The 26,471-nt window shown below is 35.4% G+C and overlaps 1 protein-coding gene across 1 annotated transcript in view; it reads right to left on the bottom strand.

Moving 5' to 3' along the window:
- The window catches only part of MMP16 (matrix metallopeptidase 16), a 293,094-nt gene that overhangs the window by 108,576 nt on the left and 158,047 nt on the right, over nt 1-26,471 (bottom strand). The window contains exon 4 of the mRNA XM_041769632.1: nt 18,000-18,304. Within this exon, the coding sequence (XP_041625566.1) occupies nt 18,000-18,304 (305 nt within the window). The remainder of the gene's footprint in view (nt 1-17,999; nt 18,305-26,471) is intronic.

Raw genomic sequence — 26,471 nt, 5'->3', positions numbered from 1 at the left:
AGAGGACAGAACTACTCAGGGCTCACCATGCATTATGAGCATCAGTGTATTTTCATTAGTTTCCCTTTACCCCAAGTCCTATTAGGGTCACATGCATAGGTCTGATGTATTTCTTCACATTCAGCGCGATGTATAAAAGAGAAACTCTGAGATTAGAGAGCCATTAAAAAAATAATAATGGGCCTACTTTTTGTTCTTGGGGAAGGTATTAAAGTTATCACATCGAACCTAAAGTATGACTGCTCTTTGCTCCAGAAGAGTACACGGTCAGCGTCTTTCCAGGCTGTCTGCTACACAGATACGATGAAAGGATACCCCAGGAAAAAATGAAAAGTTAGTACCTCACTTGCAAGATGTACAGAAGTGCAAGAAATCTATAAAGAATTCTATTCCAACAATATATTCTCCATATGGTTCCTTTACACATAGATCTTACAAATATCTACTCGAAATAAACAGCTTGTCTTGTCATACTCTTAATGCTGCTTTTTTTTTTTTAATAAAATGAACAAATGGTCCTAATTATGAAATCTAATTTATGGTCATGTTTTTTTTTTTAATGTGTCTTGTTTAAAAAATTTCCTATACATACTTCTATTCATACCTACACATATTTCTGAAGATATTTTCCTACGATTGACTTATAAGCTTAATTGCTGTATATTCCATGTTAAAATCTAGGGTGTGAAGTTAGCTGTCAGGGTGCAGCTTTTTGCATCCATATGGATATCTAGCCAAACGAGAACTATTTGTCAAAAAGGCCATCTTTATCTTATTCTACTGCTATATAACGACCGTCATTAAACAACAGATTATACATATGAGGATATATTCCTGGAATCTATGCTGTTTCAGTAATGAAGTCCCCTTATCTCTCCTTATGCCATTACAGCACTCTGGTTATTATGGTAGCTTTACTAAAAGTCTTGACATCTGCTGGTATAAGTCCTCCATTGCGAATTTTCCTCCTTGAGGGCTATTCTTGGACCTGTGCATTACCATCTGCCTGAAATCTTTTAGGATTCATTCTACTGTGGATCTGTTACCAACAAGTTAATTTGGATTTTCTTTGGAAATTTGGTTTGTGTTTATTTCTGAAAGGTATTTTTGCAGGAACAGAGTTTTAGGTTAGTTCTTATCTTCTTTAAACACGTTAAAAAAGATGCCATTCTTTTATTGTCTGACTTTTATGTTAATGCTTGGAAGTCAGAAGTCAGTGCTATTGTTTTTCTCTCAAGGAAATCTGTCTCCCTCCCCTTTTGACCCTCCCTGCTTTTAAGATTTTCTCCTGTGATTTTAGTAGTTTTATCATGATGTGTCTTTGAGTAATTTTCTTTGTGCTTAATCTTATTGGGGTTCCAACAATTCTTTAATCTGTGATGGGATATTTTTTATTTGTTTTGGATACTTTCCTGCCATTTTCTCTTTAAATATTGCCTTTATTCTATTTTCTCCCTTTCCAGGATCTGAATTTCCACATGTTAAATCTCTTTCACTGTGACCTATGTGTATACCTCTGATTTGTTCTCTATTAAAAAATTATTCTTGATTTCTCTGTGCTTCAGTTGGATATTGATCTATCTTCCAATTAACACATCATCTCTTCTACTATGCCCGCTCTTCCATTAAATACATTTATTAAGTTCTTAATTTCAGCTATTTAGTTCAATGTGTCTTTTTGATCCTTTATAATGATTCCATTTAACTGCTTAGCTCCTTCCCCATCTTCTAATCTCAGATACATTCATCACCGTTATTTTAAAGTCTATAAACGGTAACTCCAATATTTGGATCATGTGTGCACTCACACACGGGCACATGTTTATCCCTGGGTCCAGTTCTTTGGGTTGCCTACTAATGTTTTTACCAAATGCCAAGCACTGTCTATAAGAAACCAGGAGATTCTAGATGATGATATTTTCATCCACAGAATATTCATTGTATCTTCTGGTACGTACCTAAAAATGAGGGCCTATCTCTTGAGATCTTGTCAGACACTGAGTGGAGTCTGATTTATATTCCCTTTAAGATCTTGCTCCTGACATACAGCTCTCTACATGTCCCAGCTGGAAGGAAGGATGTTTACCAGAGTCCATTATCCTTGACAAGTCTTATACTCTGATTTTTGTATCCTCACCACCACGAAGCAACTAAAAGCTCTGCTTGGTGCTTCACTGGCTTTTTGCTGGTCTCTTCGTCTTTCATCCTGTGCAGTTTATAAATTTGGCAAAAGCCTGGAGGGTACAACAAAGTACCGAGGCTTACCTTGTAGTGTTTCCCTACTCTTAGGCATCTTGACCTCCCAATCCTGGCTTCCCGCACGGCCTCAAACTCTAATTTTTTTAAGTCTCTCCATCTTCATGAGTTTCTCAACAGCTCTTCTGGCTTCTCCGCATCATAGTAGTAACCCTACTGAAACCCCAACCAGGAACTGCAAAATGCCTCAAGATTACCTAGTACATAGGTTCACTTTTCTTCCTTTCTCTCTCTCTCTCTCTCTCTCTTTTTCCCCTCTTATCAGGATCTTCACATTTCAAGTCCTGGATTTCTCGTCATCTCTTTGATAACTTTACACACACACACACACACACACACACACACGATTTTATCTTTTTTTTAATATCAGTGGGAACATCCTTTTGCCATAAGCTCTGTCATAGGCTCTGCTGTTTAGGTTTTTAAGGTACAATCCACTACTCTTTTGACATTGCCAGTGAGCAATAAAGACATTTTTAAATGCTTCTGATAATTTAAATTCTAAGCATACTTCTTTTGGACATAAAAAAAATCCCCTCCCTAAATTATCTCTAAGCTATTTTGGGACCAAATAATAAGTTCTTCACTTATGGCTGATTGTTCACATTCTGACATTTGGTATATCTCATTTGAATTATTTTTTTGCAGATAAATTCCTACACATTCTCATAATAAGCACATCTTCCAATTTTATGCCCAATCATACTTCTGTGAGTTCCCTTTTGGCTTTTCAGACCACCTCAGCATTTTTCTTGATTGTGTTTAGAGTTCTTAAAAAATGTCAAGTGCTTCTCAATGCATTCTCATCTTTAAGTAATTTGTGAAATCATGGGTCACAGAACTTATTCTCAGAACCCCATTATTAAACTTTCTCTTGTCAGATGTATAGCTGTTTCTATATATTCTCTATCTTCTCTATAGGTTCTTCTATTTAAACTCACAGTAGTTCACACATGTGTATTACATAAACTTGGGTTCAAGACTCTAGCAAAATCCTCTGGGGGAAAAAAAGGTTCATTTTTGTATATTTGGGCATCTTTTCCATTCTTTGTCCACATAATTATTGACTTTCCTTCCAAAAAATATGGGAAAAGCAGGAAATAGGGCCAGTTCTCTACCCAATTCTTTACTTTCTGATGTAAGCAGAAAAATCAAAGTTAATAGCATTACATTGTTTTACATGTTCATTAATGAATAGAAGTAAGGTTAAGATCATTAGAAAAACTGGCCATATTTCAATCAGTAATCTGTATTCATTTCCCCTACTTTTCCTGTATTTATTATCCATAAAATATTGCTTTGATTTTGTTTCGAATTTTCTAGGTAGTTTCATAAATGTCCTTCTCGGCCTTGGCATAAAGTTGTGTTCATTGTTTTGTGCTGTAACACTGATCTCCACAAACTGGAGGGCATTTAAACAACAATAATCATTCATTGTCTCTCATGGATTTTGTTGGTCACAAGTTTGTAAGAAGCTTGGCTGGGGAGTGGTGCCCTAGTGTCTCTCATGAGGTTGTGATTACATGTACGCTGGATCTGTATCCTCCTGAAAAGTTAGCTGAAGTGGCTCACTCACAGAACTTGCAAATTAGTGTTGGTTACTGGTGGAGGTCCATCTGGACCACTGGGTCTCTCCATATGGCCTGGGTTCCTATAAAACAAACTCTACAGGCAAATGTCTTGAGAAAGAATAAGAGGAAAAAGAGGGAGGAAGGGAAGGGGGGATCTCACTAGTGCCAGGCAGCAGTTGTACCCTTTTTATGTCCTAGACTTAGAAGTGACATAGCATCACTTCCACCACATTCTATTCATTAGAAGTGATTCACCTACATGGCCCATGTTCGTTGAGAGAAGAATTAAGCTCTGTGGTTCAAAGGAATAAATGTGGGATCCCTGGGTGGCGCAGCGGTTTGGCGCCTGCCTTTGGCCCAGGGCGCGATCCTGGAGACCCGGGATCGAGTCCCACGTCGGGCTCCCGGTGCATGGAGCCTGCTTCTCCCTCTGCCTGTGTCTCTGCCTCTCTCTCTCTCTCTCTGTGTGACTATCATAAATAAATAAAAATTAAAAAAAAAAAAACAAAAAAAAAAAACCAAAAAAAACCAAAGGAATAAATGTCAAAGAATTTGTAGACACACTTTAAAAGCATCCCAACAGCTACATGTGCCTTAAACTCAAATTTTAATTTATCCAATTATGGAAACTGGAAAGATAAAATTAATCTGGTTTTCACTGTTGACATGAATACAATTCTACTGAATTAGGTTTTTTGTAAGATTCTAAATATATAACAAAGTTCTTTATGGTGTTTTTATATATTTTGCTAAAGTCTTAATAACCTTACTGAGTGCATTTCATAACATTTTGATTAGAAAGCACTGCTGCCTACAAGAACTCAGAAAACCAATTATTTCACATCGAAAATTAAAAGAAAGAAAATGGATAAAATCCTGTCTGCTAAACCACATTCTATTCTTGAAGAAATGAGGAAATGTTGCTTATTACAATAGGGGGAATTTTTAGACTCCAAAAGACAAAAGGATGTACCATTTGAAAAGTCACCAAAGTTAAAATATCACTGAGATCAAATAGTAACACCAGCCTCATCCAAGTTATCAATAAAATATCTGTGATGAAACAGAAAAAATGTAGTACAACAATAGAGAAATAACCTATGACTGTCCACCTGGTACCCAAATAAAGGAAGGACATTTCCCATAGGCAAGCCAAATAGAGGTAGTAGCCTCCTTATTCTTCTTCATGAAAGAAGGCAGTTTTGCTCTTTCCTACTTCCTAAAAATGAGCAAGTGGGAGAAAATGAGATAAACGATCAATACCCTTTCTACTGAAAGACTCCAACAAATTAATGAAAATCATTTAGTAGAATAGTCCAAGAGGAACAAAGGTGAGAAATAGCTAGGGAACACTCACAAAATACATACAAGTGAGTAACATACAAATATATGTGCCAATCAGTTAACATATATGTGCCAATAAATTAACAAAATATGTAAATGAGTGAAATTAAACTCTCATCTATTCAAATTGGTCAAGATGAAAATTGGCAGACGGTAGACTGTCAATAGACTGTAACTCTAATATACAGTCAGGTAGGTAGTTTTGGGGGCTTGAATTTGCATGCTGTGCAGTTATCCTATGTGGGCAAATGGCCTGGATCCCCACCTATAAACTATTACATTGGACACATCACTTAACCCTTTGTATTTCACTTTCCCCATCTGTATTGCTGGGACAAGAGCGGAATCTACGTAACAGAGTTGCAGTGAGGACTAAAAGAAAATTCATCTACAGCACCTAACAGTGTTTAACAACTAGAACATACTAATATCATTTGCCTTTTATTATTATTTTTACCACTGTATAATAGTTATTGTTGTGCTCATCTTTAATAGGCTGTATTGAACTACTGGTAGAAGTGTAAACTGGTTCTGCATTTTAAAAAAGAACCTCATAACATATCAAGTTCTTTTAAAAAGTTTGTTTCTTGGCCAAATAATTATGTGTCTGTTCCTGAGAAATAACTAGGAAAAATAAATCAATAGCTAGTGTCAGCAAAAATGTATGCAAAAACATGTTCATTATAACGAACAGCTAAAATTGAAAATAACCTTAATTTCTGTCCATTGGTATAATCTCTATAAATTATATTCAATTTATACAGCAGGATATTGGGCTATATTGAAGACGTTTTAGTGAGTTTAGGAAAAGTAAGGGCAATTAATGTACAGTGAAAACTAAATACTTTAAAATCATGTATAATATAATAATTGTATATATATTTGTCTAGGTTTACATCTACTTCATCTAGCAATCAATACGTTAAGATATTAAATCTCTCAGACCTTGCAATGGTTGTCTTTGAGTGGAAGTGTTGAAGATGACTTCAATTATTTTCTTTCTAACTTCTGGATTTTATTAAATGTCATGCCAGGAATTCATACACATGATTAATCATATTATAAGCGATATCACAGCTAAAGAGTTATTAGAAATTATGGGTTCAATAGTAAATAAAATATGCAGTCAACACTGTCGCTATCAGGAAGGAAACTATTGTTTTGGTTTTTATTTTGATATTTATTATGTGCCAGGCATTGAAGTAGGTGTACTGACATGTTTAATATGTTCAAATAGTTGTTATAACCTTTTTAGCCACCATCCTCTGCCTGTATTACAAATAGAGAAACAAAAGCTTAGTTAAGTTTAAGAGATCACTAAACATGGTAGAAATGATGCCTTAATTGGTCTATTGTTAACAGCCATGATACAGGCATTGAATAATACAGTCTTTCTTTACCTGAAGGTTAATAAGCATTTTGCTCTTTATGTGTAAGATACGCAGGTATATAGCTATTGCAGAGCGGGTATATGCCTGTATTAATACTTATGAAGACGAAAGGATTTGATGGTACCCATTGAGTCAAATCTAAGAACAGCAAAGCAGGAAACCAACTTAAATGCATCATTTTAAATGAAAACAATCTAAGTAAGTCAATGTCACTAGGACACTCAGAGGAGGAAGTGTGGTTGCTCCTAGATCAGTGCCATGAAAATAAAGGTTAAAGGTGCTTCAAAAAAAATGATGAAAAGTTTTTTTATTTAAGATACGCTATTTTGAACCTTATCATTTGAGATGATCTACTGACACCAAAAGTCATGCATATATTCTAAGTATAAACTCCTGGGGTCCTGAATAGAGATGAACAGAACATTCAACATGAGGAAAGGGTGTGATGATACCGATAGCCTTCCTCGTATCATTATATATGTATCTGTCTTGACTTGAAGATGAGGCAGGTAGACTAGGAAAAGGCTGGGTAATTGCATGAGAACAAAAGAGGGAGAACGGAGTCTGACAACTGACAGAAGGTGTGACAACTGACTAAACCCTGGGATAGCTCTGTTTTCTCAGGGCCATAAGCATCCTGTTGGTGGAGCCCACAGCAGGTGTGCGCACAACGACCCTGTTAGCTGACAAATGGTGGCAGATGATCCTTCCACCAGAGGCGCCAGAGGACCAATCGCACATTCAGAGTACATATGCCAGAAAAAAAATCAGACTGTGCTGTGCAGAGTACCTTGCATAGAGCATGTGCAATGACATTTGAGTTCCTGGAAATCTCTGCCTAGTTTTTAGAATCCTATCACATGTATATTCCACCCCTTGATTATAACTGCCCATAAAAGATGAAAGCACCCCCCACCTCATCTACCCTTCCTGACCCAGATCCTCTGAGTGTGCCCGCACTCCCTCCCCTTTGGAGTGTGTACTTTTGTTTTGCAATATAGATTCTGCTGCTATACTTTACTCTGACTCGTCCTTGAATTCTTTCTCACGATGAAGTCAAGAACCTGGCACCAGCTGGTGTGGTGGCTGAGGTCTCAGGACCCCAAATCTCCCCTAGTCCCCAGTATCAAAGAGATAATATTTAGGAATGGATATTATCAGAGTTTAACATAAATCAAGGGGAGTTAGGTTAGTCTGACTTGACTCACATGAGTTGATAATAACATAGGTAAAGGGAACTCTTTCTGAAAACTTCCTGAAAGATTCTCTTATTTCCTCCTGGTGACTTGGGCCAACTGATCTCAGGCTGAAGTGTAAAGAGTTCTACTTGAAGTCCTTCTATTATTTGACTGAAATGATTATTTTAAATATATTAAGCAAATGAAAAATTTATGATCTATTCTGTCTGGAAATTTATTTAGTAAGATATACCTATTTCTAGTTTTGATTTCATTTAATTCATAAGAATTCACTGTTTTTAAAATAGTAAAGAAAATGTGCTATATATTTTGTGGACCAAGAAGTTACAAGTAAAGGAGGAACTGATTAGGACAAAGAGCAGTAGGCTGATTAGATAAAGGAAGGGTCTTTTTTGTTTGTTTTTTTGGGGAGGGCGGGGGGCAGAGGGAGAGGGAGGAAGAAGATCTCAAGCAGGCTCCATGCCCAGTGCAGGGCCTGACCCGACTCGGGATGGCTATCACCACCCTGAGATCATGAACTGAACAGCAACGGAGTCCCACTCTTAACCTACTGAGCCACCCAGGCACCCCAAAGGCCAGGGTCTTGAGGACTGAGTAGGGCTTCATGTTGGTGGACATAAAATGTAGCCATTTTTCCCCAGGGGCAGAAATTCAGTAAGAAACAACGAGTAAAACTCAAAGAAGAGGGAGAAAGGAGAAGCGTGAATAAAATTACACAAACTGATTTCAATATAAGATGCATGGTTATCTGTTAAGTCAAGGGAATTAGGTTGGAAGTGTAAAGGTTTCGATGTTACAACGAACTTAATTTTTCTGGATCACCCTGCAAAGAAATAAACTTCAAAAGAGAAGCAAACATTTCCTCTGTATGTTTCTGTTAGGTAGAAAAACATTAATACCACTCATCTCGCTAAAATTTTTGTTGATAATATCATTCTCGAACAGGACTCTAATGAAAAGTTTCATTAGGTAAAAAAAAAAACAAACTTTTATTTTAAACTGGGGTTATTTGCTACTTGTTTAATATGTAATCGTAAAAATGTGTTTAATACGCCATAAACATGTATTTTCTTGTTAGTATTTCCTTCTTTGGCACTGTCCTAGATGAATAGATCTACTAGAACTAAATGAGTATCAGTTTTCTAGATCTCTTATTTTATCCAATATGCATCATTTAATAATAAAATTAAAAGGATCAGGTGTCTCTAAAAAAGTTAATCTTGGCAAGTGGAGGAAAGTTCTAACAAAGCGCCAATTTTGCTCTAAGAAAATAGTCTGAATGTATCCCTCACACACACGCACAATTTGAAAACTTATGCTATAAAATAGAAAAACACTGATAATGTTTGGCTTAAAACTTGAGATTAAATAAAAAACAGAGAAAAGGGAATTTAGCCTGGGCATTTTTTAAAAACTACAGATTAATATAATAAGGAATAATCTTAGAATGAAGTCCCATTTCATATGTGTAAAAATAAGCTGCAGTAAATAGGAGATAAGTTATTATTCTGAAAATTTTTACATAATAATATGCTACTTGAGATGACTTTTTAACTCTGAAATTGACTACCTCAGTGTTCAAGCAGAAACAAATATTTACTTTTATGTGGGAGCAAATTTAAAATTAAATGTATTCAAGACATAGTTTGAGATTCTGATCAAAATTTAAAAAAAAAAAAACTGTAAATAATGACTTTAATGAATTTGAACTAGAATTGCCACAAAGAAGTAACCAAAGCCTCTTGCTCTTGGATTGGATGGAGTCACCAGAATTTTTACATTTGGAAAAGCCAAAGTTTTCAGGTAAAATTAAATTGTTCCTTACATATAATTAATTATTCCTTACATAAAATTACACGTCCTCATTTTAATAAAATCTACCTTTGTCTGTAATGTGTTATCAAACACTATCCCATTTTTATTTTCTTTTAATTTTTTGTACTATCCCATTTTTAATATTCTGTAATTCTCTAATACATATTTTGACTTAAATGATATAGGTATAGGAGATAATACTGAAAAGAGGCTGCACAATTGCAATAGAGAAATTAATCCTGAACAGATGCATACTCAGCTCTTCCTATCTCCCTTATTCTGAGATACTTTATATTCTGCAACCTGAATAAAATTTCCTAAATGATGGGTATGATCATTTTATACCCTGGTTCAAAAGAGTTTAGTGGATTATTATGGGCCATAACAGAGATCAATCTCATTAACATGTCACTAAATAATTTCAACAAATTAGATAAACACCAACCTTCCTCATTTTAGCTCTTACTATTTCTGCATCTATCCTGTCATCTAGACCAGTGGTTCTCGGGCAAGGGTGATTTTGGCCCAAGTGGACAGTTGACAAAGATGAGACATTTTTGGTTGGAAGAAATATTTGGTTGATTACAGTTGGGGTTTCTACTGGCTTTTATGGACAGAGGCCAGAGATGATGCCATTGATGTACAGGGAACTCCCACAATTTTTGAAATCTGTCTACCTCAAACGAGATAAATAGTGCCATGCTTGATAGAATCTTTTTGTTTACTTGTAGGATAGATTTATTTATGGATCTGATTTTGTAAATTTTGCAATGAATGCAATGACCTTGAATTGCATTTATTATTATCTCTCTTATTTTAGAACAAGACATTTTGCTATTATGTGTTTACAGGTTTCTTTTACGTGAATTTCCCACTCTTCCCTCTCCTGGGAGAATCCGTAATTCTTAACGTGGAGCTACCTCCTAGGTCTTCTCTATCTATCCCTGAATTTCACATCATTTGATCTCATCATGCTCTTCTCAAAAATGCTTACCAAGATTTCCTTCCACACGACAGACTCCATTTTTATAGTATTAATAGGTTTCTTTTCCTGTTCCATAGACAGCCTTTAGGGTTATTCAGAGTTGTTTCCAATATTGTTGTTTTGGTTCACTTGATAAAATATTTTCAGGGATAGGCTTTTCTCCTGAGTCTTCAAATAGATCCTCCCTTTTTCTGGTTCTTTAGTATTGTTTTAATGTTTTCATTTTGTTGTTACCAACAAGGTAATCTTTGGCCAGTTACCAAACTTTCTGTGCAATTCTTCTGCAATTGCTAACTTCCTGGAAGCAATTCTACTAACTACTTTATAAGTTTGTGGTGAGGAATAAATGAATTAAGAACATACAATGAATTTAAAATAGTATCTGAGGGATCCCTGGGTGGCGCAGCGGTTTGGCGCCTGCCTTTGGCCCAGGGCGCGATCTTGGAGACCCGGGATCGAATCCCACATCGGGCTCCCGGTGCATGGAGCCTGCTTCTCCCTCTGCCTGTGTCTCTGCCTCTCTCTCTCTCTCTATGACTATCATAAATAAATAAATTAAAAAATAAATAAAATAAAATAGTATCTGAGACATGCTAAACGCTCAGTTAAATTTGGCTTTATGACCTTTGGAATGAGAGTGATGATAAACCAGCAGAGAGGTGGGGGTTTTCTTGTTTTTGTGTCTTTTTTGAGAGAGAGAGAGAGAGAGAGAGAGAGAGCAGGTGCAGGATGAGGGGGGAAGGGCAGAAGGAAAGAGAGAATCCCAAGCAAGCTCCACACTGGGCTCAATCTCCCAACCCTGAGATCATGATCTGAGCCAAAATCAAGAGACAGATGCTCAACTGACTGAGCCACCTAGGTGCCCCAGAAGAGATGTTTTTAATTACTTCTTGATTTCCTTATTATCTTGGGTTCTTGATTTCCCATGATCTTAGGTCAATCTCCATGTCTCAGTACACATGCAACTATTATAGCCTTGCCTAAGAGAGGTGCAACCTTCCTCTCGAAGTCCATAGTGGTCTTGTTCTCTGATGCATTAAATCAATGACAAACTGCGATTTCCACTGTGGATTGCATCAAGAGCTATTTCTGTTGCTTCCCTGATTTGCAATCAATACACTGGGGAGGAGGTGAGTTATGGCAACATTTGATTTCAAATGAAGAATCACATTATAAATTAAATGTGAGAATAATTAAGTAGAAAGTTTTGTTGTGTTTAAACTGAAAGGAAATTATTAAAGTGGTAATATGCCTACTAGGCCAGGTTTTGTAATGGTATGGCTGTAATTCTGCAAAAAGTAATTGCACAAAACTAAGGTAGAGATTAATTATTCAACTTAATAATTTAGACAATAAAAATTATAAAATTATTAATTTTAACAATTGGATTTTCTCAAAAACTCAGACATTAATTTTTTTATATTGCTAAACTAATGGCTAAATTTGAAATTTCTACTACATTTTGCCTTGTCGATGACCACCTAAGTTTAAGATAAGTAACCTATATGAAGATGAATTTCAAAGAAAATTCCTACAAATGTACCGTATAAGGAAAGGAATAACAGAAGCTAAATAATGGTCAATAGGTCAAAACCTGTATTAAGGCAAATTATGGTTAAACAACCAATTCACAGATGCAGAGTGTATCTCAATGTCAAACTAATATTGTTTTTACTTCCTAACGTATTGGTGCAGCAGACACTGACTAGTCGCTCATCAAACCCATCACCTTTCTTCAACCTTTTTGCAGGTCTGGGACATAACACCACTCCGTGAGCAAATCTATCTCAGTTCTCCCAGCCATTGTCTGGACGTTAATGCTCAAGTCAACTCTGGAAATCATGTGTTGGTGATAGATGACCTCAAGTTTTCTGGGTCTCAGACTGAGTGAGTGGATAGTCCTCTGCCCCCCTACCACATGAGCAAAAAGAAAACTCTAGTGTGTTAAGCCACTGAAATCTCTGGTCTTATTGGTTTCATTTATTAAGACTTCTATATTCTGTGTATTTTAGTGTTCATGATCCATCTATTTATTTCATTAAATCTGATAGAAGGAAACATATTGAGTGTGATGATCCCAATTCATTTGCTTTTCTCTAACGGCACACACGGATCTAATAAATAAGTAGACGCTGCATAGTAATCATGTGAAGCAATGTGATTGAGAGATTTTGAAAAACTCAAGTGTATTAAAGTCACCCGTTGTACTGAAATAAAATAAACTCAGTGAAATTAAGTTTATTCCAGGAAAGAAGTCAGAAGGAAAGAAGTCATGCTTTCAAAAACACACACATATTTCAAAAAATACCTCTATTATAGTTTTGAAAGCCAAGTCAATTTGCGAGAGCGAGCTTCCAAGTTTGGGTAAAACATGGTAAGGTAAGAACTATGTGGAAGGGAGCTAATATTTTTAGATCTTAAAATCTTAATGAGTACTCTGGTTTTAAAGATGGGTTAAGGTCCTTGGCTGCCTAGTTATATCAAGTCATTCCCTTATCTTCAGGAAGTACATGAAAGATTGATCTGGACACTCTGCCCGCAGACTATATAGCACTTCCAGGCCTCTTGGTAAATATCTGTTTGGCATCCAACTTTTCCTGTCCTCAAAGATCAAAGTCAAAATCCTGTAAGCATCAGAAAAATATTAGATAGCAGTTACAGTTGCAGAATGAGCAGAAAAAGCTGGGAGATGGCACACAGCTGGTTAAGGCCTAAGCTTACTTTTTGGCACCAGCACACCTCTAGTGTGCCAATGACAAAATATCTCCTCCAGAAAGTTAACTCTCCCCAGTTGACATAAATCAAGTCCATTGACTCAGGCATCACATCCTGAAGATTTTTAACTGAAACTAGGCTTATTCGAAGAATGAGTTGGCTTATATGTAGAATCTGACTGCTTCACATTTAATGGTTATGTTAGCCAGGATTCTCCAGAGAAATAGAACCAACAGGATATATACAGATATAGAAGAAGAGATTTATTATACGAATTAGCTCAAAAGGTTATGGAGGCTGAGAAGTCTCAGGATCTGACATCTGCAAGATGGAGAACCTGGAAAGCCAATGGTATAATCCAGTCAGAAACTGAAAGCCCAAGAGCCACGAGTTCTGGTGTCTAAGGGCAGGAAAAGGTGTATACCTTAGCTCAAGAAGAGACAGAAAATTCCCCCTTCCTCTTTTTTTTTTCCTATTTGGGCCCTCAATGGATTGGATGATGCCTGCCCACAATGGTGAGGGAGGATCTTCCTTACTCAGTCTACTGACTCAAACACTAATCTCTTCCAGAAACACCCTCATAGGCACATCCAGAAATCCTATTCTGTTAGCTATACATGTACCCTTTAGTCCAGTCAAGTAGACATGAACCATCACAGCGATGCAACAGATTTCAGGGTCTGGGCATCTTGCTAAAATTTTTATCATCATTTCTCTCTCCGTGGTTTTTAGACAGATGGCCACAACAGCCCTGTGCACCTCCTGACCATCTTCTCACTTCAGACACTGACTTTTTTGATAATAAACACAGACAATGCAATGCATTCTTCTTGTTAACAGAATCGCAACTACACGGTCCAGTAAGACTCGCCTCTAGATATTTCTCTGTTGTAGTTTTAGATAATATTTTAGTAGGCACCCCTTTTTGCTTAGAGACGATCAGTTTGAAATTCTATTACTACGGTACATACCTGTGTAATTAGGAAGAAACTTTGTGGTAAGTTTGTGCTTGCATTGATAGTGCCATTTAAACTTTATATACTGTCGCCAAGGAAACAATACAATAACAATGCTCAAAATGAATCTTAACATTTTGCTAGAGTAAAATTTTCCAACTCACATTCAGGCATGTACACTTTTCAAAGACCACATACCACAGTAACATTTTCTATTTAGAATTATTATGGACATGCTTTCCTTATCCACTCCATGTTGTGGGGGGGGAACCTCTTGGAAGAAGTAGCATTATTTTTACTAGGTAGGGGAGTGTGTGTGTGTTTGTGTGTATGTGTGTGTGTGTGTGTGTGTGTGTGTGTGTGTGGTGTATTTATTTATTTATTTTAATATAATTATTGTGTAATTTACTTAATGGGTTTTAGCTTGAGTTTTTGAAAGGTATCATGACTAAAAGCAAATTGATAGGAAAGTGGATAACAATGAATTAAAGGTTACTGGCAACCTAAGACACTGTTTATCTCTTTTGAGGTAGACAGAATTCAAATTGCCTTCATTAGCTGAGCAATATGCTGTGGAAAATGAGCTGGGTACTTATCAAGAGGCTCTTTCATTTGCATTTTTGCTAAATTATCAAGCTGCTCTGTTTTCTAGGTGCTTAAGAGCTGTGACTAGGGAAGAAAGAGCATTTTTCAGTTAAGTAAGCTTGGGGCATTTCAGGACTGAAGCAAAGAAAAGAAAAAGTTTATGAAGGAAGGTGTCAGGATTGTCCCTTGTATATATATATGTGATACAAAAAGATAACCTTACAGACAGTCAGGATCTAGGATGTACAAATGCATTCATTCTCCCCCACATTCTCCAAGACCACAGCAAAGCCAGAGGCTGTTCTTTTGATAAATGATCAATACTTCAGCATGACACCACCCTAGCTGCTCTGCTGTTGCTAGTTAAAAGTCTGAATTTCAATTAAGCAGTAAATCTCTGTGGTATTACATCTTGAACAGACAGTTAACTTCTCTCTAATCTCCTACAATTCTGAAACCCTATTATTTTGTAGTCATTTTCTTTAAGCTCACTCGAAAGTAAAAGATATGTTTATAAGATCAGGAAAGAAATATTTTCTTACAAATGAAATACTAGATATTAAACAATTTGTTTTGTTTAATAGTATGCCCATGTACAAACATTATACTTCTACAGTGTAAAGTAGGAGGTAATCAAATGTATTAATACATAATCTGAGTCAAAAGCCCATTGACATGATTGCATATCTTTAGTTCATATGTTCTATTTCAATTCTATTCCACATATATATTCCTGGAAAACCTCTTAAGTCCTGCAAACACATGAGCATTCATAACACCAATCACACTTAAACATTCTCATTTCCTATGTCGTCTCAAATGTTCCTAAAGATTTTTTCTTAAAGTTTTTTTGTTTATTTTCAGAAAGTACTTGCTGATGACTAAAAAATGCAACTAATAGAAAATACATCTAAAAAAATCTGTGCAGCTTTCTTAAGGATTTCAATATTTTGAAAGATAATATAGGCCATTTGATAGGCACCATCACCCAAATTAACACGACTTCAAAGCTACAGATTTAAAGTAGCCTTAACAATCAGATCTATTATTAGAATAAAATATGATTTGGAATTATAATTACTGGAATAAACTATAATTTTCTCTGTTTGGAATTTTAGAAGTCTTCTCACAGAAGCAAATGCAGTGTTGCCTCCATCAGCAAAATTCTACCATTATAAGTGCTCTTCTCCTCAATCACTTAGAATGCAAACATTTATATTAACAATTGACTTGAAGATGTCTGAACTACTTCATCAGAATGCCTAAGTAATTTTGATAAAAATAAAAAGAAGGGTGGGGCGCCTGGGTGGCTCAGTCAGGTAAGCATCTCTGCCTTTGGCTCAAGGCATGCTCTCAGGGCCCTGGGATCGAGCCCTGCATCAGGCTCCCTGTTTAGCAAGGAGTCTGCTTCTCCTTTTCTCTCTGCTCCTCTCTCCTGCTTGTGCTCTCCCTTTCTCTCAAATAAACAAATAAAATCTATTAAAAAAATAAAATAGGGGCGCCTGGATGGCTGTGTCAGTTGAGCATCTGACTCTTGACCTCAGCTCAGGTCTTGATCTCAGGGTCATGAGTTCAAGCACCATGCTAGGTGTGGAGCCCACTTAATAATATTTTTTTTTAAATAAGATAAACACATTTAATTTTAAATAATTTATGTATCAAACCTGTGTGGGCCTATCAGATTGCAGATATTTTATTATTGGATGCTAAGCATAGAATAGGTTAAACATGTCTAAATAGTAAGTACCTCTACTTGCAATGTTCCAGCCTTACAATACAACATATATAGAGAAAATAAGTATACAGCATGGTAGAGGCTTCTTGAGCTAATGATCAGTTGGCCAGGAATTGAACTTCAGAGTTTTTGGTTTTCATTCCACTACTATATAGTGAAATCTCCCAACATACTTGCCATTTGTCTCCAAATTAGCTCTAAAAAAATGAAGTCATAATTTAATAGTCAATATATCTATTAATAACAATGCAAAAGGCCATTTTATTTAATACTAGATATTTTATTTTCCTTTGAAAAACAGGAACAGTTACTTATTATATTTTCCTTTTTTGAAAATCGGTGTTCTTTTAAATTTAACTCAGTTTATTTCATTCTAACCATAATATGTTTGAACCCTATGCATTCTCACAATGCAAGGCTACTATACTTATCCAGCCAACTAAACTTTCCGATGAACTAACAAAGCTTAATTTGATGGCTGGATTTAACTCATCAAGGAGGAATTGAGAGTTTTATTAGCTGATCAGCTGTCATTAAAACAATGCATGCTGTATTTTCAACATTCTGCTACGATGAGGAAGAAAAATATTTAAGTCTTGATTACAAGAATTGCAAGAGGTAGCTGCTTAGAAATCTTCTAACTCTAGGATCCTATAATTATCTGAATTTTTTTTTAAACATAAAACTGAAGTATGGATTGTTGTCTAGGAAGTAACACATGCTTCTTATATGAGGTAACTATTCTTTTAGTTATCAAGTTGTTTAAATTTATTTTTGCATATCAGAATAATTATACGGCTTAGAAACCTGATGGATTTGTCTGAATAGATTTGCAAAAAGTGTTGTGTTTTTTTTTTTAGTGTATGTGCTGCTGAAGTGAATACAAGAAGTGTTTTTTTGATAAAAATAAAGATAATATAAAAATAATAAATTATGTAGTCGTATCATATTGGGAGACCAAGAAAATGGAAATAAGGATGAAAGAAAAGGAGCAATATTTTACAAACTAGAAAGGTGACAAAAGAAAAGAAAAGAACAGGAAAAGTCGGCAGAAGCTATACCACAAATGTCAATCAGGTTAAGTCTCAAGTAGAAACACTGCAATATAGTTTAGAAAAAAACAGCAGAGTTTCCTTGAGCATGTTCCATGACTTAAAGTATGATGAAGTCTTTTATGTGACATTTTATAGAAAACAAAATTCACTTTATGTGCAGAACACAGAATAAAGTTCTAATCTCTAAGCAACAGACCATATGAAAACTGAGTATTGTCTACTGACCCATACAAATTCCTATTCTAAAATGTTATCAAAAAGCCTCCCAGGTGCTTTCTCGTTTTAAAAAAAATCAACACCTTAGACGCCTGCATATCAGTAAATCACCTGAGCATTCCAAAAGTAAAAATAAAAACAGAACTAACTGCAACGAAAAAAGGCTACGCACTTACCATCGTGATTAGGATTGCCTAGTGTCCATGGCTCATCAGAGTCAAAATGAGTATCTCCCCCAATTCCTGGTCCAGGGAAGTAGGCATGTGCCAAAAACCCTCCCTCTCCGTCGAAGGGAGAACTGTCTCCATGAAAACCAGACGCGAAGATGATGGTTATATCCACGTCACGTTTGCCATTTTCCAATTCACTGTAAGGAACTTCTTCAAATGTCAGAGGAGTCACATTCTGCCACACATCGAAGGCACGGCGAATAGCTTTGCGGGTTTCAGGGTCTCCTACCTTGGGAGTTACGTTCTTTATACTGAAATTCAGAGAAGAGCATAATCAGTATGGCTTCCTCATAGACCCTCTGACTTATGACAGGTTGGCTTATTACAGATTTCGATCTATCCAGGCAAGTAAAATACTAGAAAAACATCCTTCCATTAAATAGGAAGGAAATCAATCAATGCCTCACGTCGTTATAGCTAGGTTTCACTACACTGGGGCCATTTAATTCTCAACGGTATAGTACTCCTCTATCAAGGCTACAAATGAGAAGTTCTCTGCAGAATGGGTTAACAGGGGTGTGTGATTGGATCAATCAGTCACTTTGCCTCCTGAACAACCACAGAAAGGCAGCTCTGCCAAGTGATCAAACAGGTGCAACAGTCTGGAGCTGAAATTAAAAATCCAATTTCCTCCTTGTTATCTTTGCATTTTGGGGCACACTATTGTGTGCACTCATGTTGCTTCCAAGCAATGTCCTCATGTTATTCTTTATCTACAAACACCAATTCAGCAAACACAAAGTTAGTTTTTAAGGAAAAGGTTAACTAATTACAGTTTCTTATGTTCTATTGTTTTCTTATGATATGCTTAAATCTTTCTAGTTACAAAAAAGCAATGTGAATGAATGGCTTTTTATTTTTTTTTAATATTTTTTAAAGATTTTATTAATTATTCATAGAGACGCAACTAGAGAGAGAGAGGCAGAGACACAGGCAGAGGGAGAAGCAGGCACCATGCAGGGAGCCCGATGTGGGACTCGATCCCGGGTCTCCAGAATCACGCCCTGGGCTGCAGGCGGTGCCAAACCGCTGCGCCACCGGGGCTGCCCTGAATGGCTTTTTAATAGAAAAATTTAACAATTATAGGAATTTAAAGAAGTAACTTGGACATTATTTAGTTAATTTTTCTTGAGGCTAATATCAAGTGGATACTTCAGCCAACAATCTTACGTCCATAAATCCATATATTCACACTAAAAAAACCTTTAATACATGAAAAAGGGTATAACATTTAGGTGAATAGTTATTAAAATGCAGTAAAAAAGAGAACTGGAAGCTAAACAATTTGTAATGATGGAGTAGTACTTAAATTATGGTGTCTCTATTACTTATAATATAAAAGGGACTCAAAATTATTTTTTAGCATTTAAGGCTATTTAGCAAAATAGAAAAAATTTAAGATATACTTTCCAATGGAAAAATAAAATACAAATTATATTTTTAGTTCATTTGTAGCTATATCTCAATAATCACAAATTTTAGGCAGCTATCATACTGAAATAATAATAACGGTATTAACTGAGCATTTACTATGAGCCAGGCAAGCATTTCGCCTTCTCCCTCTGCTCCTCCCCTCTTTCTCAAAAAAAGAAAAAATGTGGATTATGATTTGGATCTGTAAACATATCACTGTGTTTTTCAAAGCTATGCCCTGATTAACTTCCAAAATATACTTAACCACAATATTTGTGATGTCATTAACAGACACAAGACACATAAGGGGCGCCTGGGTGATGCAGTCAGATAAGCTCCCAAACCTTGGTTTCCGCTCAGGTTAGGGTCTCAGGGTCATGAGAGTGAGCTCCACCTCAGGCTCCTCACTCAGCCCCAAGTCTGCTTAAGATTTTCTCTTCCTTTCCTTCAGCCCCTCATGCCGTGTGCTCGCTCTCTTTCTCTCAAATAAGTAAATAAATCTTTAAAAGATACATGAGTGCACTTCAAAGTTAGGAGTTCTGAACAAAGTACAAAGAAACCAATTTAGGAATTTTTATGCCAGTAAGATGTATTTTGTATTTACTAATAATTGAAATAATAAAGGAACAAAGGTATGTGATATGAAGAATAATAGGACTGTTATTCTTAGTAGTTCTAATACATGATGTACAAAATTACTAACATATATTTGCAAAACAAAAAAGTGCTATAAGATGAATAACATGTTTCAAACACTTAATAGAGCTAATTATTTTAAAATGTTTTTACTTTGCTTTTCTATAAACAGAGTAGTTATAGTGAACATACTTTTCATTCTACTAAGACAACTGATTTCATTTTTTGAAGGCTTTATCAGGTTTTTTTCATTATGCCATTTCCCAGATTCCTTTAAACTTCTATGTCGCTAGATTTTGGAACTTTTACCTAAAAAAATTAATAAATGTTATTGTTAATTAGTTAATGATCATGCCTTATACAATCGTACATAATAAAACTGATTAAGTGGAAATTTTTCGAACTCTTTATTCATCAGAACAGTTGGTAGTGAGGGAAAAATATGTCAACTGACTTACAAGATAACTGTGTAAAGTCAGGATTCCGTAGCTTTAAGTGCACTGAATCCATATCAATCATTTAATAACTATTCTACATACTAATCATGGAGTATTTTCCCTTTAACTTTTTCATAGAGTAATAGATCTTCCCCAAAATTAGAGCATTATTTCACCTCAATATGAAAGTAAGAAAAAAACCTAAATATTTTGGTATTTGTATTGTGTATTGAAAGTTAAAAGAAGCTGGTATTCCGGCTTATAATTCTCAATAAAAACATATAGGTCTCACAACGGTAAGTGAGATGTAAAGTTTACTACACTACTTCTAGGATAATTTTTAAAAGTGTGAGAATTTGACATTCAGAGAAATGGTAAATTCTGAGGGAATGAGACCTTTACTAACAAAACTCTACTGAAATATATATGCGTTTTCTTTATAGATGACACTGTTGGAATTATTTTGCTTCATTAGTCCTGTAAAATAGATGAATGTAAAATGTGAAAATATCAAACATTTGTTCATTTGAACAGATGTTAAAGGAAATGTGAAACAAGGCTACTGCAATAGGTTTTGTCCTTTTGAATGAAGCAAACTCTAATTAGTTCCTCAAGTGACACAATAAATATTACTTGGTGTCCAATATTACTGTGTAAAGTCAGAATTCTCTAGTTTTAACATCACTGGATCCATACTAATTTATTTAATAACTCTATATATTAATAATGATTATTTGCCCTTTAGATTTTGACAGAGCGATTAATCTTTTTCAAAGTTAGGGTAATGTTTTATCTCTAATTTCAAAAGAAGTAAAAAACCTGAATACTTCAGCATCTAGTTACGATTCAGAAGTTGTATAAATACTTGTGTCAAAATTAGTTTGGTATGGCCAAGGATAAATACCCATTAGTCAATTCAACTGACAAAAATTAGTTGTCCACAAAAGTATACTAACTAAATGAAACTTATTGTAACTGGGAAAGTAGACAACTGCAAAAAGTTTGAGCAAAAATGAAAAACTACATATTGTCAGAACCATATCTAGAATATTATAATATCCTATCAAGAGAGAATTAAATAGACCTTTTGTTATAAAGATTTTATTTATTTATTCATGAGAGACAGAGAGAGAGAGTCAGAGACACAGGCAGAGGGAGAAGCAGGCTCTCTGTGGGGAGCTTGATGTGGGACTCAATCTCAGGACCCTGGGACCACAACCTGAGCCAAAGGTAGACGCTCAACCACTGAGCACATGTTCCTAAATAGACTTATTTATTTTCATTCATATTATGTTTGTATAGTTGATGTGGCTTCACGTTTTCTTTTTTAAGTATAAGAAATGGTCAGAGAATAGAAATTGAATATGGAATCTCTCCTTCTAGAAATACTTACATTAAATATTTCGTGATTTTGCAAGATGCTAGTTTTCCAGGTTAGGAAAACTAAAGTATGCATTTTTGGGGTTTTAATTTAAATAGTGCCGGTTTCACTGCCTGCTGTGTGTTCTCAGGACACACAACCTGAATCCTTTATGAAGTCATTCGGATCATCAGTCAATGACCTCACTGATTTTAGAGTATAAGAAAAGTTTCTGGGGACGAACTGATTATTCCTCAGCAACCTCTAGGTTTCTTTTCTCTGCATATATTATTAAAGTAAAATAATAACTTGTGTGTATCCTTAGAAGTCACACAAACATTCATTTAAAATCAAAGTTAGCTACAGGAGAATTTACTAGCAAAATCAATACTAATTCATATAATATAATATAACATACTATTATCACATTAGTTAATATATTGTGAATACATACTAATATAACCGAATTAAAAAAAAACAGATGCATCTGGCAATTTAAGTACATATTCCATGGGACACTTACTACATAAAATATTATTTTGGAATTTAGATTTTATAAGGAAAAAGAATTTAGGCTAAGCTTATTTTATACAATATTTAATAGGAAATAAAGATATTTTGATAAACAATGAGCTTCCTCATTACTTACATTCTTATTATTGTTTTGAATAAAGCTTGACCAAAGCCTACAAAGAATTCATTAATTTAGTCAACAGCTATTTACTTAGGGCATAATACACAGCAGCACTCTATTAGGTCCTAAGGGGTATAAAATGGATATGGTCTCTGAGATGTAATGAAGTTCCTGTAAGGTCCTGAAGTTACATGCAGTATGTTATTTTGCAATTATTCACTTAAACACATCTGTCCCCACAATCTGACTGTACTTTCTCTGAGAGTGGAGGCCTTGCTTAACTCATCTACTGCCAGTGCTGTCACATAATGTTGTTCAATAACCATTCATTGAATGAACAACATCTAATTACCCAAGAAGCAAAATTTGCCAAAAGAAAAATCGGTCATAAAGATTCAATTAAGAGATGAATGGCCACCAGTACTTATGTTATAATTATTACCAGGTTGTAAATTATGTATCAGCCAAAGTTATATATATATATCCCTACCCTAACAGTACTTAAATGATTCTTCTGGTACAACCTCAGAAGTTCCCATTTCTAGACATCAAGCCCTGAGGTCATTGGAGTGGAAGGCCTGGGAGCTTAGACATTCCCTTCAAAGGGAGTGATTACAGAAGGCTCCTTCCAATTCCATACTTTAAGGATAGGAAGAGATTTTAAAATTATATAATCTAACTTTCCAACCATTCCACAAATAGTCTCTAATTTCCCTGACAAGTGAATAAATTGTTTGTTTTATATGCTTCCAACAATGAAGACTTGTAGGATGAATGATTTAATTTTCCAATAGCTCAAAATATTAGGTTATTCTGAAAGCCTTTAAGTATTTGAGAATAACTGGAAACTTCTCCCTTAAATATTTTTTCCATCATGTTGAGAATCCTTGGCTCTAATATTGAGCCCTTTCTCCTGCAGACTATTTTCAAGATCTCGTAGCATTTTGATCTCTTTTTTAGAGGTGCATTTTAATTTGCCAAGAAGCAGCTGGAAATGTGGTGGACCAAAGAGAAAAGGATACATCAGGTAAAGCTTGGCCAACAAAGCAAAGAGAAAAATTGGCAACATCACTGCTTTGGACATTTTGCTTTCTATCAATCTAATCTGTTCATTGTAGTTCTTTCTGAGCCACACTATACTGTTGGCTCATAATGAGCTTGCCTTCAAATAAAACCTAGATTCGACTACCCCTACTCCAACTCCTGGCTTCATTCTGCAATAGCACATTTCCGATATCCCTTTTTTTTTAAGTTCCATTTATTTATTTTTATGATAGACATAGAGAGAGAGAGAGAGAAAGAGAGAGAGAGAGAGAGAGAGAGAGAGAGGCAGAGACACAGGAGGAGGGAGAACAGGCTCCATGCTGGGAGCCCGACGTGGGACTCGATCCCGGGACTCCAGGATTGCACCCTGGGCCGAAGGCAGGCGCCAAACCACTGAGCCACCCAGGGATCCCCCCAATATCCTTTTAAAGAGTAATTTCTTTTACCCAAAAGGTAATATTTTGTATTTATTTTTCTAAATATAGTAATAGAAGCAGTAGCAAATGCTTATACAGTACTTATTTTACACAGGACAAGTTCTTAACACCTTACATACATTAACTTTAAAATTTAATATCCTTAGCTCTCACTCTCATCTTTCTCTAATTCCATTAGAATATGCTCAACAATTTCTGTTAATTGGTAAATCGAAACAAGATGATGGTTGGCATTTACTAAGCACTATGTTTTAAGCACTGTGCTGAGGTATTTTTTTGTTTGTGTTTGAGAGTTCCCCCAACAATGATTTGACTTAATTATCTCCTAAGCTTTATGAGGTAGGTAGTGTTTACAATACTCCCTTTGCACACAGGGAATATGAGACTTAGAAGATTCAGTAACTCGATCCTGGTCTTACAAGTAGCAAGTATCAGAGCCAGGATTCAAATCCAAATCTTTCTTACGCTAAAATAGGACTCTTAACCACATGAAATCAATAACCTGGAAGTTTATAGGACATCTAATTATTTGAGTATTCAATACTGGCCAAGACAATTGTCAGCATAGGGACACAACTTCAATGGAATTATGATTAGTTCTGAACATAATGGCTCTTAACAGTTTCTTTCTTTCTTAAGTGAATGGTATAGTTAGTACCTAAGTATGCAGAGATAATAAACATGGTACATTGTTAAGTCTGGAAATCAGGCCAGAAAAAAAAGACACTATCTGAAATGAAAACAATAAATATCAACATGCAGAGTTATATATTTTTCAGTTCTAAAATTGATTATATACATTAATCTAATCAATAGTTACTAACTTTTTTTCATATGTTATGGGGTAAGAATCTAATTTCATTGTTTTCTGTATGGATACCCAACTATTACAGAAGAACTTAGTAAGTGGAACAGCCCATCCTTTCCCCAATGATCTACAAGGTCTTCTCTATAAATAAACTGAAGTCCCACCCCCTAGTATAACTACATTTGGAAATAGAGCTTAAGGAAATAATTAAGTTTAAATGAAGTCACAAGGATGGGGTCCTAATTTGGTATGACTGGCATTCTTATAAGAAAAAAAAAAAGGAAATCTTTCTCTCTACATATTCACAGAGAGGAAAGGTAAGAGGAGAACACAATGAAAAGGTGGCCATCTGTAAGCCAGAAAGAGAAACCTCACCAAAAACCAATCTTTTTTTTTTTTTTAATTTTTATTTATTTATGATAGTCACAGAGAGAGAGAGAGAGAGAGAGAGGCAGAGACATAGGCAGAGGGAGAAGCAGGCTCCATGCACCGGGAGCCTGATGTGGGATTCGATCCCGGGTCTCCAGGATTGCGCCCTGGGCCAAAGGCAAGCACCAAACCACTGCGCCACCCAGGGATCCCCCAAAAACCAATCTTGACAGCATGTTAATCTTGGACTTCCAGCCTTTGGAACTGAGAAAATTAAACTCCTGTTGTTTAAGTTACCCAGGCTATGCTAGTTTGAGATGGTAGCCTTAGCAGATGGATACAGAATTTAAGGGACCAACTCTTTAGAAAAACTCAATCTATAAAAAATTTACACAAAGAGAAATAAATAATCTGAACAGGACTACATCTATTAACTAGACTTAATTAACAATTGATAACCACCAAAAAGAAAGAAAGAAAGAAAGAAAGAAAGAAAGAAAGAAGAAAAGAAAAGAAAGAAAAGAAAAGAAAAGAAAAGAAAAGAAAAGAAAAGAAAAAAGAAAAAACTGTACCAAACAGTTGCATTGTGTCTACTAACATTTCATTTAGAATTCACACCAATTTTCTACAATCTCTTCCAGAAAACTGATGTAAAGGGAACACTTTCTAACCCATTCCACGAGGCTAGCACTACTCTACTACCAAACCCAGATAAAGACTTTAAGAGAAAAGAGAAACTATATATCAATATCCCTCATAAACATACATGTAAAAATCCTCAACAAAAAATTAGCAAATCAAATACAACAATGTATAAAAAAATTATTTACATAACAAAGTAGAGTCTGTCCTATGTATAAGAGACTGGTTCAACTGAAAATCAACTAGTGTAATCCTGTAAGGATTTTAGCCTTTAGCCTTTTAAAGTAATTTAAATTACTTTTAAAATAATTTAAAAGGCTAAAGAAGAAAAATCATATGATCATATAAATGGATGTAGAAAAAGCATAGAAAAAGCATTTCATAAAATCCAACACTTATGCATGATAAAAACTTGCAGCAAACTAGGAAGAGGCTAAACTTCTCAATTTGATAAACATCTAGAAAGAAGCCTACAGCTTATATCATACTTAATGGTGAGAAACTAGATGCTTTTCTCTTAAACACTGGGAAAATGGCAATAATGTTTGCCTTCAGTACTCCTATTCGACATTTTACTGACAGCTCTGCCTTATGCAATAAGACAAGAAAATAAAAGATACACAGATTGGGAAGGGGGA

Source organism: Vulpes lagopus, chromosome 9 (assembly GCF_018345385.1).
Source record: "Vulpes lagopus strain Blue_001 chromosome 9, ASM1834538v1, whole genome shotgun sequence".
In the NCBI taxonomy this organism is placed as follows: domain Eukaryota; kingdom Metazoa; phylum Chordata; class Mammalia; order Carnivora; family Canidae; genus Vulpes; species Vulpes lagopus.
Note: the sequence above shows the minus strand (reverse complement) of the source record. Positions and strands in the feature narration are given on the sequence as shown.